Here is a 12,908-nt window from a genome sequence, read left to right as displayed (position 1 = left end):
GCATAAGCATGAAACATGATCTATCATATTTCCCAGGCTAAGCAGGAACTGATGTTCTTTCTGGTTTGTAGCTTCATATATATGGACACATTTTTATATATTAAAAAGTTTATGAGCCTTGTGTACACAATAAGAAAGGATAAAGGAGTTCCTATTAAAATCATTACTGTGCATTTGCAATTGTATCAAGAATCACTTACCCTGTGAGCTGAAAAAATACCTCAAAAATCTTGTAAGACTGTTCCAGAAACCATTTTACATGGAGGCTTGCTTGGCCCCATAACCTTGGGTTATGGATGATCGCAGATTAGATTCTGCAGCTGGTCTCTTTCTACAACTACAAATTTTGATAGCATTGCTCAACTGTGTCAGTCTTCTAAGCAGCCTGGTTGTTCTTTTCATGGATCAGCACCKATATTTGTGAACTGCATTAATTTAGCCTGCAATTTTACTAAGTGAGCAGTCTCTGTAATTAGCAGTTACAAACATCCAGCTGCATTTCAAATTTTAGAGAAGTCTGGGTTGCCTACCAATTCACCAGAATGTGAATGTSTTAGATGTCTTTATATTCTTCCAGTAAATAAAAGTATATGACACTTACACCAAAATTACATGCAAGAAAGGGAATATTTAAGGCAGACAAACATTTGTACAGTACAGCTGGGAGAAATTGCAGTCATAGCTTTGGCATGCTTGGAGAGGTTTCCTTCGAAGCCTCTTAAAATGTATGCTGCTGCAATATAGAAAAAAGAGTAATAAAGATAACTTACAGGAGGTCCAGTTTCCCCCTTTGGACCTCTGACACTTCCCATTTCAAACATTTTGCCAAGATCTTCATAGTCATAAGCATAATTATCAATACCATTTTCATAACTGTTTTCTGTATGGTAAGTATCATCAGCATCAAAAGCACCTTCCTGCTCCGGATGGAGTTGATTGTCCAGAGGGAGTTCAGCAGGCAAACTGTACGGGGTTGTGTTGAAGATTTGCTGCTTTTTGTTTGCTTCATCTAAATGCTGTTTTGCTTTTTCCATTCCCTTGCTTTTAGCTTTACTCTGTTTTACAGGGGAGATCYGAGAAGGCTCACTATGTCTGCCTGCATCTTCTGTGGTATTAGCTGAACTATTTGGATACGATCCTGCAGGGGTTTTAGTGATGTTTCTTTTTTTGCTCCTCTCCTGCTGCTGAAGAGCCAGATTGATATTCTGTAGTTCTGTTTGAGGCCAAGCTTCCAGCAACAGAGGTTTGGTCTCTGCAAACTCCCATGCCGAGGCATTCCTTAACTCAAAGTGGTCTGGCAGAATGTTGGTAACAGGCAYGTTTGATACTTCCTTCCATGTGTAAACTGATATATCTTCCTGCTTTTCCTCATCAGTGACCACCTTGGAGAAAACATCCAGCCCATGTGACACAAGTGAAGCCCCAAGCAGGGATCGATAGGTTTCAGCCTGGCGACACTGCTGTTTCACATATCTACAATAATGTGCAGAGGCTTCTGCAGAGGGAATKATATCGAGCTGACACAGAACTCCTTCAAAGCTGACAGAGTGAGAGTTCATCCTTCCAAGGGTAAATACACCCTCTGAATCAAATGTSTCCACTTCAGAAAGTACTTGGCTGCTGTAGTGCTTGCTCCCACACTCAGCAAACATTGAGACAGTCTTGTCTGCAATGCCAATGGCAAACAAATGCCATTGCTCATTATGAACACGGTAATCAAAGTACACGGGCTGCTTCCCCCCAGCGTGCACCGCTACCTTCCTCGGCAGCAGCTGGACACCAAGCTGCAGTCTGCTTTTGCTCCTAATACTGAAAAGAAAAGCATTACTGACTCTGTAAGAGTACAACCCAACCAGTAAGGTGAACTGATGCCCTAGATTCCATGGGATGACTTGAGTGACGGGGGACTGAACATCTGCATCACTGCTTAGCACAACTCCTGATGCAGTCAGACGAACACCCTGAGGTAACAGAGAGGATGTTGAGGGCACTGCTGTCTCTGATGGCTCTTGGACATCTTTCACAAGGCCTAGCTGGTAAAGAACATCTATTGCTGTAAAAAGAAATAAAGGCACACTGTTGATTTCATTTACAAGCTCATACATTCAGATCCATATAAATAATTGTACACACAACGTTTTAACACATCTGTACCTCCCAGAGGATCTACGCTTCACACAGTAAGGTCACAAAATCCATAGTGGAAGGCACTGATCTTTCATGTAAATCAAACAAAAAATTAAAATTGGAGAAATACGTCCATCTTAAAAAAAAAGCATCCCAACAAAACAAACACATAGAAAGGCCCACAAAATGCCCACTGTTGGATTCTCCAGTTTCTCATTCAATGTGAGCTACGGGCTCTAACCTTTTCCTTGGTCTGGGCCTYACAGTGTCTCCATCTTTTACCCGACTAAATATCTTCACCTAATGGGTTRAAACAATTATCTATCCTCCTGATAAACTGAAATCATATATGTCCTTGGATAAGAAATCAAAGGCACCTTTAGGTAAATCAACAGTTGAAGGTGACCCAATTAATTTCATATTGCCTAAGTCAAATTTGGGCAAATTGGAGTTAATGGGCATTGACACCTTCCTTCAGGATGAATATAAAGGCACTGTTAGATCCCTCATGTTGCAACTGAAACACTACAATGGCTCAAGTAGGAGAGAGATCACACATCCCCAGGAACCTTTCTGTAGGGTCTCAAAATAAGACAGCACTTATGGCATTGATTGATTGGTAAAACTGCTTGTCTGAGTGTTTAGGGAAGGCGCTGCAGAAATATTGCAGACACTGAATCAAAAGGCAATCACAGAAATATGGAACAAGATGATTGGGAACTAAAATGTATGACATGGGAAAGGGCTGAAGGAATGACATTTGCTTGGCCTAGAGACAGGAAGTCTGGGGGAATCTAATTAAAATTGTCCATTATCTGAATTGAGGCCATAGGGAAAAGAGGGAAAAGCTGAGGAGTAACAGGCACAAGCTGCAGCACAAGAAATTTCAGCTCTGTCAAAGAAAAAGAATTTTCACCTCAGAAGTGGCTGACTGCCGGGCCAGGGSGGGCAGAGACATTGTGTACTCTCCATTCTTGGAGATTTTCAAAGACCAACTGGACAGGACCCAACAACCTGAAGGAAGTTCAACACGGACCCTGATCTCAGCAGGAGTTAGGAACAGATGAGTTCAAGGCCCCCCTAATCTAAACTTTCCGATTGTTTTGCACAAGGGAAAACTGAACACTAGTTTTCATAAACAGCATTGCACAGAAGCATATAATATCATCTATTTCCTCTCCTCACTGAAAAAACCTTAGTCAAACACCTATATCAAAATTACTTCTCAGATCTAATAGTTGCACTGATCAAATAAGCCTGGTTGGGCAGACACAGGCACTTTCTACAGCATTTGGCTAAGGATACTTTTACCATGCACATGCTTATACTGAGTAAATAAAGCTATTAAATGGCACAGCAAAAATGTGGAGTAAAGAAAAAAWGTTAAAGATTTACTGCTATATTAAAAGACAAGAGCCACTGAAACAAATGGATGTTTACGCTTTAAGTGGAAAAAAGATCTCCTTTCCCAGTTTCCCTTTCTCTGTTTACTGAATGTATTCATAGCAAACTTGAAGAATAGACAGATGTTGGCTTGGCTTCAGTGGTAAATGATGAGAAGTGCCTGAGATTTCCTTGAAAGTGATTTATAAATTGGAACCAAAAGCATCAACCTGAATGTACCGTACATCTTGAAAATTAATTACACACCTTGTAGTGTTTCTAGTCATGTTTGAGATTCACRGACGGGCCAAGAGAATCCTGGCGAGCGGCCAGTGCAGACGGAGGTATGGAGAAAGAGTATTTCTGCAGAAAGTCCTGTGTATGCCAGTTTCTCAAGATGTTTTGCCTCAGAGCCATTAATGTACTGAGGCTGTATTTTTATCTGTCAGGCTGATAATAGAGGTCAGGTTATAGTAGAGCTCTGAAGGACTGTGCATCTGCTAATGAACCACCACACTTTCCCAGGACCCCATCCTGCCTGGTTTGTGGCTCAGGAGGAGAAAGCTGGGCTTGCACTGCCCTTGGGAAGGGAAGCTGGGGAGAAACAGAGGCTCTGAGCTCTAAGCAACACAGTCTGACACATGAAAAAAGTCCCCAAGGCAGAATACACTGCTCCAGCACTTCTGTTCACTGGCTGGCCCAGCTGACTGCACAAGGAGAACAGCTGCTGGTCCAACCTAAGGTTGTGTCTCAATATCACATCCTAACCTGAAATATTTGGCAAGTACTTGCATTTTTAAAAAATTCTAATTATATATTTTTATTTAAAAATAATAGTGCATGTGATCTATCCAAKGTGTTAAAAATTCAAGTATAATATAAAAAGCTTAAATTGGCTTAAAATAGTCAGCTTAAAAATGACATTGAAGCCTATTGCTACTAACTTTCAAACTGAAAGCAAAATTGTCAGATTTTTGGCAGTTATGATTTGGAAAGAACATATAGGTTAAAAGTCAATAAAAGAAGAAAAATCATCAGCAAGAATGATGAGGAAAAAGACTATTTCCTATCCTACAAAAAGATTTCTGCAAGCAATGAYAGGTCTTGAGGCAGCTAAACACAAATAAATGTTGTGTGAAAAATGACATCAAAAAAGTAAGTATGAAGTAATTATTCCTTGCTGACTTGCTGCTTGTTAACCCACTGTCAAGCCAAAAGGCTGCTCCAAACTTTTTTGGCCAGTCATTTMATTTCTGGTCCAACATGTATTTTTATTTTCTTTCAAGGCTTTCAGAAGCTCTTGGCAACACACAGGATTTTGGGAGCAGGCAGCCCTCTCATTCTTCCTCCCAGCATGACAACCACTATTTTCTTTACCTATCAGTTGTCAGTTTTCTTTGTTTACCCATGTCTGCAAAACATCTGTCTTCACTTACTGCTTATTCAATCTATTAGTCCCCCAAATTGTAACAGCTCAACTTCTTGAAGGGAAAGTTGTTTTGGGTTTCTGGTGTCAAGTGCTTTCCCTCCACCTTCTAGGAGAACTTTAAAAATTCACAACRTTACTGCATCATGAGGCAAGGCAAAACCTAACACCAGCTTTGGCAAAAAGCCTTTTGACGCTCTTGTGGCACAAAAAAAAAAAACCCACAAAGGAACTCCGGAGGGCTGAGGGAATTTGACTCAGATTGTTTCACACGCATATTCCGTTCAGTCCCTTTTGGTCATTTCTCATGTTCCTCTGCACTCACAACTGCTCTGAAGGCAGGATCTCAGACACTCTCTCTGGTTCAGCAATTTCAGTACACACTTCCCCTTTTCCCGTATGGGTAAGGGAAAAGAGAAGGGCCATTCATCAATCAGCTCTACCAGAACCAGGAGTCGTTTCTTACCAGGTTGTCCATTTTCTAGGTGATGAAGCATCTGAAATTAAGTACATTAAGATAAGTGGCTGCATCAAATGCTCTTCTGGACACCAGAGCCGATGACTGGCATAGGAAGACYAGCAAGACACATTAATTCTGCATGTCCTTGAGCTCCACTCAAAGTACKGCTCCTCAAGTCTGACACTGTATCTTTACATATATTTCCCTGACCACGACTTATAGCAGCATACCAAACTGAACAAGGTATATCTGCTCAGGTGAAGCATTTTGCATCTTTTGTTCAAAACTCAACTGCCAAAAAAGTTTAAAAACCAAAGTGTTGACATGTTCCTAATGGGCAAGTAGYCCTGTTCATGGAAAAACACTAARAACCACAAATGCAATAATGCTACTSTTCTGCTTATAYACTGAGACTGAAGGATGAGCTATATCAAGATAGAATATATMATTTTGATCCCAAGCAAGCATTTAAAGAAAATAAAGTCATGTATGGCACTTGTGCTTCAGGGCTGGAGAGGAGATTCCATTCAGTAAGGCTTCTTATAGGGCTGTCTAGAAATGTTATTGAATAACAATAATAACAACAACAAAATATTAACAGGAAAAAAGGAGATTCCTTCATCTGCCGGTGAGAAAATAAAAAATTATTCAATATAACCAAGTTGARACTGGAGGCTTTACCCTATTTGTGCAAAGCTCTGTGCACAGAGACATTCTCAGCCAAGAGGCAGGTGAGCCTCAGCCTGCACCCACTCCCCTGGGCTGCTGCGCCCCCGGGTCCTGCAGCTTTCACATCCTCGCCTGAAGTTTCAGTAGAAAAGCAATTTTCAGGCTGAGGGATGTGAGAAGGGAGAGAGAAGGTTTATTTCTTTGCAGAGGAGGAGGGTGGGCCAGATGGATGAAGACAAACAGTCACCACACAGCTGTCTCTGGCACCCCTCACCTGCTCCCGCTACACCAGGAAACTGCAAAGTGCCTCCCTAAAACAGCCTCTTCCCTTCCCATCCCTGCACGCCTGGAGCAGGGCAGGCCACACACATCTAACCKTGCTGCCCCTCCTCCAATGAGAACTTGGCTCAGCTCTTAGAAAAATCCGGGAAAATCCCATCATCACAAAAGCATATGGCCCCCATTGAGCTGGATGTGAAAAATCAACAGCCAATCTGACCAGGCAAGCAATGGGCAGAACCAGAAGGCAAAACTACAAACAGGGGGGAGGCAAAACGAAAAACACACAACTGAAGGAAACACCAAGCTTTGCCAATCTCTGGGAATGACAAGCAGGAAAAACGCATTGGTGAGAATAATGGTGGGAGGCTGCTGAGACATCCCAAAGGGCTCTAGCAAAACATTATCAGGAATGAGTCTTGTCTTAAYCACGCACCCAGCTGTTTGTATTCAGATGAGTATTTGCAGTTAACACACCACCAGCTCRGCATGACCTACTCTGTGCTTCACCTGTACAGCACAGGACCATGGTGGAGAACTGCTGCTGCCACTCTCATGGCAAAGAGGTAACTAAATTGCACCTTAGCCTCCACCACTTTGGGACCCTGCTATTCCCACAGCAGCCTCCAGAGCAGGCTGCACATCTGGCACTGTTGTAACAGCTGGCAGATTAAAAAAGAAACTAAAAACAAGACAACTCTATTTCCTCACTAGCATCTGYATTTGAATGCAAGGCCAAATGAATACCAAATTTCACATTTTGCTTTAGGGATGCCAGCCTAGACTAAGCCTTTATTATACGCAGTGGTCTGCCTGCACAGCCTTAAGTGCAAAGGTAACTCAGTCACAGCTTGCCACCCCCAAGGACACCCACTTGCAGTGAAGACACAATCAAAGCCTTTTCACTGTACAAGGCTTCTTTTTTAYGAAGAGCTTGCTTAAATATGTAAGCAATTTCATGGACAGAAAATCTGAGTAATTTTTGAAAGGTCATCTTTTCCAAAATGGTGCTTCAAGCTCTCGCTCTCATTATGCTGTAACTGGTATTTTCTTTACACCATATGAATTAAGGAACACAATCTAAGGTCACTAGTAACAACAGCCATTTACTTTTTCATCTACTAACAGACTGTACAAATGTCCTGATATAAACAAAGTATTCTCACCTTGTTTGGGTACCTGTGCAACACCCACAGCAACACATATTGTGATAAAAAGGAGAGCTTTCCTAGAAGGGAAAGAAAGAAAAAAATATGTCAGAAAACATCTACAGTTTGAGAATTCCAAGAATTAGAAGCCTGATTCAACATCCAAATGACAGGATACCACTGACTTCAGCAAGTCCTGAATCAACTTTCCACTGATACTGAGAAGGCATTTCACACAAAGATCAAGGTTGTGTATGCCCTCCTATATAGTACGTATATTTACACTGGCTTTTATTAATAAAATGACTGCATCTGCTGCATATTTCCTTGTAGTAGCTTTCAAATATGAATGCTGCTATATAGTAAATTTCTTCCTGGAAAGAAAAAAATGTTACYGTAAAGAAACCATAAAATAAATGACAAGTTATTTCCTGTAGAGATCATTAGATACTTTAGATACTTCTGACCTCCTACCAGTCTTCTCACTAGAGCATATCATCTTACCGTAAGTGAAAATGTTGTGTCAAACTTTTGWTCTTGTAATATAAAATTTTATCATACTACAAGCAAGACATGTTCTCAGCAAAGTAAAAAAAATCCCATCACATTTTAACTTAAAACTCCATGTTCAGATAGAAAAATGTGATACTGATAGCTGTCATAGGCTCACTGTCCTGGTTTCTGCCAGGGAGATAATTATCTTCTTAGTAGCTGGTGGAGTGTTGTGTTTTGGATTTAGTATGAAAATAATGTTGACAGCACACTCATGTTTCAATTGTTCCAACAAACATATATAAGACTGATCTAGATTATCTGCTCAAAATTTGCTTTAGAACTGTTGAATGYCGTACAGAGTACATTTTTACTGTGATTATGAACAGACTGTCTGCTATTTCTTACTTAATTAGTCAGATTAACATCTAATCACTCTCTTATTACTGACTGAACCTTTTAATAAATGAGAAATATATTTTCTTTTAATGTTGAACAACCAGGCACAGATATAAGTAACAATGATAGTAACCTCTAGCTACTTAGTTCTAAGAAAAAATATTTTAAAAATATAAGAAATACAGTTCTGATATGAACTACTCAACTCACACTCAAGCCCCAGCTCAGCCCCACCACTTTATACAGGAATATATGGTTTAAACAGAAAGAAAAGGTCCTTCACAGATACRTAAGTGCATATGCATACACACATATATAGCAATATTTAGTGAAAAGTCTTACTAATTCTTTAAAGGGTTTGGAATTCAAACRTTTCAGAAACATCTAAGTGCATGAAAACCACAGAGCAATAACCTGGTTTTATCAAGTATATTTGTATATTGTGAGAGCTTAAATTTTGGCAAACAGACCAARTGAATAATTTAAGGAACAGTAAGGCACAACAGTTGATACACCATGTCTTTTAAAAGAAAATGCACAGAACATACAGAAAATTCAAAAACATGCATTAGTGCTTCAGCTCTGATCACAGAGTGATGGAAAGGTGGAAACTACACCCTACACATCCCAGCCTGCTTGTAGGGGCATGTTCTTTAATTAACCACCACTGCAGTCCCCAGCTATTTCTCCCTTCAAGTTTTCTCCCGCTACAGCCATGGAAACTGGAGAAGTTCTGCCACGCCTAAAAAAGACCTAACACTGTTGTCCAAACAGCATGTCCACTACAGGACACTCACTTCCATTTTTTCAGAGTTCTAAAGACCAGAATTCAAGTTCAAAGTTTCTGCATCACACAATGGYACTAGCCACTATCTTTTGATCTAATGAGAAACACAGTGACAGGAAATAACTTTCAGAAAGAAAGTCCATGCATTGCACTATATCAGGTAAAACTCAGGACAACCCTTTATTTGACTTTCAAAGGTGCAAAATGGATTTGCAGTTAAAAATCACATAAAACATTTTAGCTACCTACAAAATAAGGATGCTCAAAGAATCCCAGAGCCCAAAATTCAAAGATGACTCCTCTAATAATTACAACAGCCTCTTCTACAATGCCAGCCAGGTACGAAGGAGTGTGTGTCAGGTATCTGCCCCCATCACCTCCCAGCAAACATTGTAGGAAAGCAAGAAATTCCAAAATGTTCCCTGGGCTGTAAATTACACAGATGTAACTGGATATACAGAAACATTTAGTGMGAAGTAAAGACAAATGTCTGGCTTACACAGTGCTCTCCAGCTAATGTCAAGAACAGATGAGTGATCAACTAAGAGAAAAAACAGGAACCAGAGACAACCATAAGGCTGGGGGTCCTCTAATGCTGAGAAAAGTGAGACTTCCTCTATCTTTTTYTCACAAGTAAAATTTGTTGTAAATGAAACCATGTGCAACCTAATTCCCGCAAACCCTGCCTCTTGGCTGAGGTCACTATCCTGTACATYTGCAGATCAGTCAGCTCTCAGTTCACTGTCACACCAGCACAGCCACGAAGACACCAAGATCCCTGCTGCACAAGGAATATGTGGCTTGGTCCATCATCTGCCACAGCTGCATGGAGCTTAGCTGAGTCCACAGTGTCCTACAGGGACACACCAATAGGAAAATGCAAAATCATGTGKCATGGAAGACTTAGCTGACTCAAATGCTGGCTATTTTTTCCCCATTTAACAACATACATGAAGCTGCTCCAACACTTAGGCTTTAGGGCATAGGCAAGGGATATCTCTCAAGCTTCCCTCTCTTCTCCTACCTTTTCATGCTCTCTATTTTACATGCAAGCATAACCCGAGGGCCACTATTTGACCATTTTGGAGGAAGGCGTTCTAAATGCAATTGAGCTGTTCTACCACCAAAATCTGAGTTTATCTTTCTGATAATCTTTGACATCTTGTGGCTGTTTGCCTCTTCCTACAGAGTGGACAGCAACTATACATGGGTTAGTTTTTTTTTGCATTAGGGGTGATGAATGGATGAGGAAATTGATAAGCTTCAAAGCAAGTTGTGGCAAGCTACAATGAAAAATTCCCACTCTGGAGAATACTCAGCAGTGTACAGAGCTCAGGTTTGGTCAGTGCACAGCAATATCCTCTCCTATTTCCAACAGGCAATATTCCAGCCTAGTTTCCTAAATGCCAGGTTTAAAGGAAGAAATTCCACTAGCTGGCTGCTAGAGAAGACAAGAAAACCTGTTCCCAGTATGACTGGGTACCTTCAGCCCTGCACTCATCAGGGATGATGGTTTAAACACCAGAACCTGCCCCAACATCGATTCCCTGGCTGATCTGTCTGGGAACTGCTGAGGAGAATGGCCCAGTTTGGGTCCATTGGGCCTGAGAAGGGCTTTGGGAAAAGTCACAGCACCTTTTGGACAGAGATGCCCTGGGCCTCTCAAACACCTCCAGCTGGTATAAACTCCACCTTTCGAGATGTGAAAAGAAAGAAAACTTCCTTTGTTGCTACAATGAAATTAGCCAGCAKGTCCAGGGCTGCTGCCCAAATTTTAAAAGACCTACTAGCAACACCGTTTGAGGGGACAGAAGAGCCTGCAAAACCCCTCTGGTGTGACAGTCACATGTCCTTTGGTCACAGATGGCACCACACAATTAGCCAGTGAGAGGGGAAGATCCTGAATCCTTTGCCAAAGCTCACAATTTGAATGAATGGGAARAGGGAGAGATACAGGATAAGGTGAGAGGTAGAAGCGCAGTGGCCTAAGGAGAATTCTACAACAGGGCAGGGGTTCAGAGAAAGGAAACTCCTTTGGAGTTGGAAGGGTTGGTGTCTGAATATTTTGTAGATCATACTTCAAACATTCTACAACTTGGTGCTCGCAAGAAACAAGGGTGACACAAGGCTGTTCATATTTTAAAATTAAATATTCTGTCAATGCAAGAGGTGAGAGATTTAGAAGTCATGCAGCTGTTTCATTTATTTAACCTGCAGAGACACCCCTATACAAGCCTGACCTAATGGCATTTCAAAGGTGGTTGAGGTTGCAGGGGATTTACTGGTTTGACATATGCTAAGGAAACCTGATCCTTTTGCGAGGAATTCTGGTTCCACAGGCAAGTGACCAGGTTGTTCTCTGTCTATACAAGTAAATTAGGTAAACATCATAGAAGCATATTGATATATATTCKGAAGCTATCTCAGATTTTGAACTTGAGCAAATTGCATCTCTGATACTCTACCTCTTTYCTGTAATTCAATTTATGTTTCTCCATCAGCAATACCTTTTTACAGATTTGAAATAAAACCATTCTTTTAAATTGAACTCAGACAATTCCTGAAGAAGTCCCACAGGCAYAGCCTTTAAATACAGATCTCCTGGGAAGGCCACCTTGAGGCAGCCCCTGAACTGCTCACAAGCATTCAAGTACAGCCAGATTATATGACAGGCACACTTTTAAACACATAATCCTCATTACAACACTAAACAAATTCTTTTGTCCCACTCAGACTGCTCAGGAAACTTAAAACACAGCTAGTACAAAATAAGCACTTTACAAAGAGAGACACATACTAGTAACCTAACATCGTTAACAACCACCAAAGTCATCTTGCCTAGGCAACTTTTAGGTAAACTAGAGAGCAGAGCTCTGCCTTTGGATCACAGGTGAGGATGCCTTAGGAATACCTCAGCCAATTGCAAAAATGTGAATACAGCACAGTTCATCTGGCTGTTATTTAGAGAGTAGTCTTAGCTCTTAAACTAAATTCTGCAGACTTTTTTGTTTGTTGCGTTGTTGCGTTTTGCTAGCCAGGTACCCAAGGGACRCACGGGCTGCCAGGTTACGGCGGGMACTGCGGCACGCCGTGCCCCGGGATCCTCGCTGCCCCTCGGGGACCAGGGGGACACTGGCTCTCGRGTCAGACTGTCCCCCTGGGAACACCAGAGCCGGGCTGCCCGCTGTGGGCTCGGGCGGGGAAAGGACGGCATGAGGTTGTTGGACGGGACGGGGCGCATCCAGAGGGACAACGGGGGTGCCGAGCAGAGACAGAACAGCCAGACCTACAGGCGCTCTCCGTCCGGGCATCCAGACCCGCACCAGGGGCACCGGGGACCCCGCGCGGTTACGGCTGCCGCTCGGAAGGTAAGGCTGGCGACACTGCCCGCCGGGGTCATCGTCCCCTGCCCGCGGTCGGAGCCGAGCCGCAGCCCCATCCCCTGCCCGGCCCCGCGGCGGGGTGGCGGTGCGGTGCGCCCCGTCCCGCCGCGCCRGCTCCCGCTTACGTTTGTGCCGCGGGAGAGATGCGTCCTCGCCTTGTCCTCTCGGCTCCCAAATGCATTTGTATGCATTTGCCCGGGCAGCGGAGGTCCGAGGGAAAGCCGAGCGCCGCGCCGCCGCAGGGTCAGCTCCTGCCCATGAAAGCCCGCCGGCCCCAAGGTCTCCGCCGAGCTCCGCGCAAGCCCGAGGGCGGCCCGGCCCGCGTACGGCCCGCGGGGGCGGGCGCGGCGGGTGA

At 42.7% G+C, this 12,908-nt stretch overlaps 1 protein-coding gene across 1 annotated transcript in view; it reads right to left on the bottom strand.

Moving 5' to 3' along the window:
• The window catches only part of COL24A1 (collagen type XXIV alpha 1 chain), a 110,820-nt gene extending 97,994 nt beyond the window's left edge, over nt 1–12,826 (bottom strand). Inside the window, exons 1-3 of the mRNA XM_057374503.1 lie at nt 12,679–12,826; nt 7,511–7,572; nt 771–2,053 (exon numbers count right to left, since the gene is read on the bottom strand). Of these exons, the coding sequence (XP_057230486.1) occupies nt 771–2,053; nt 7,511–7,572; nt 12,679–12,734 (1,401 nt within the window). The 5' untranslated portion in view covers nt 12,735–12,826. The remainder of the gene's footprint in view (nt 1–770; nt 2,054–7,510; nt 7,573–12,678) is intronic.
• Between the last annotated feature and the right edge of the window lie 82 nt (nt 12,827–12,908).

This window comes from Malurus melanocephalus, unplaced genomic scaffold (genome assembly GCF_030028575.1).
Source record: "Malurus melanocephalus ecotype Western Australia unplaced genomic scaffold, MMel_1.1 scaffold_8, whole genome shotgun sequence".
NCBI classification, from domain to species: domain Eukaryota; kingdom Metazoa; phylum Chordata; class Aves; order Passeriformes; family Maluridae; genus Malurus; species Malurus melanocephalus.
This window is presented reverse-complemented; position numbering and strand designations above follow the sequence as displayed.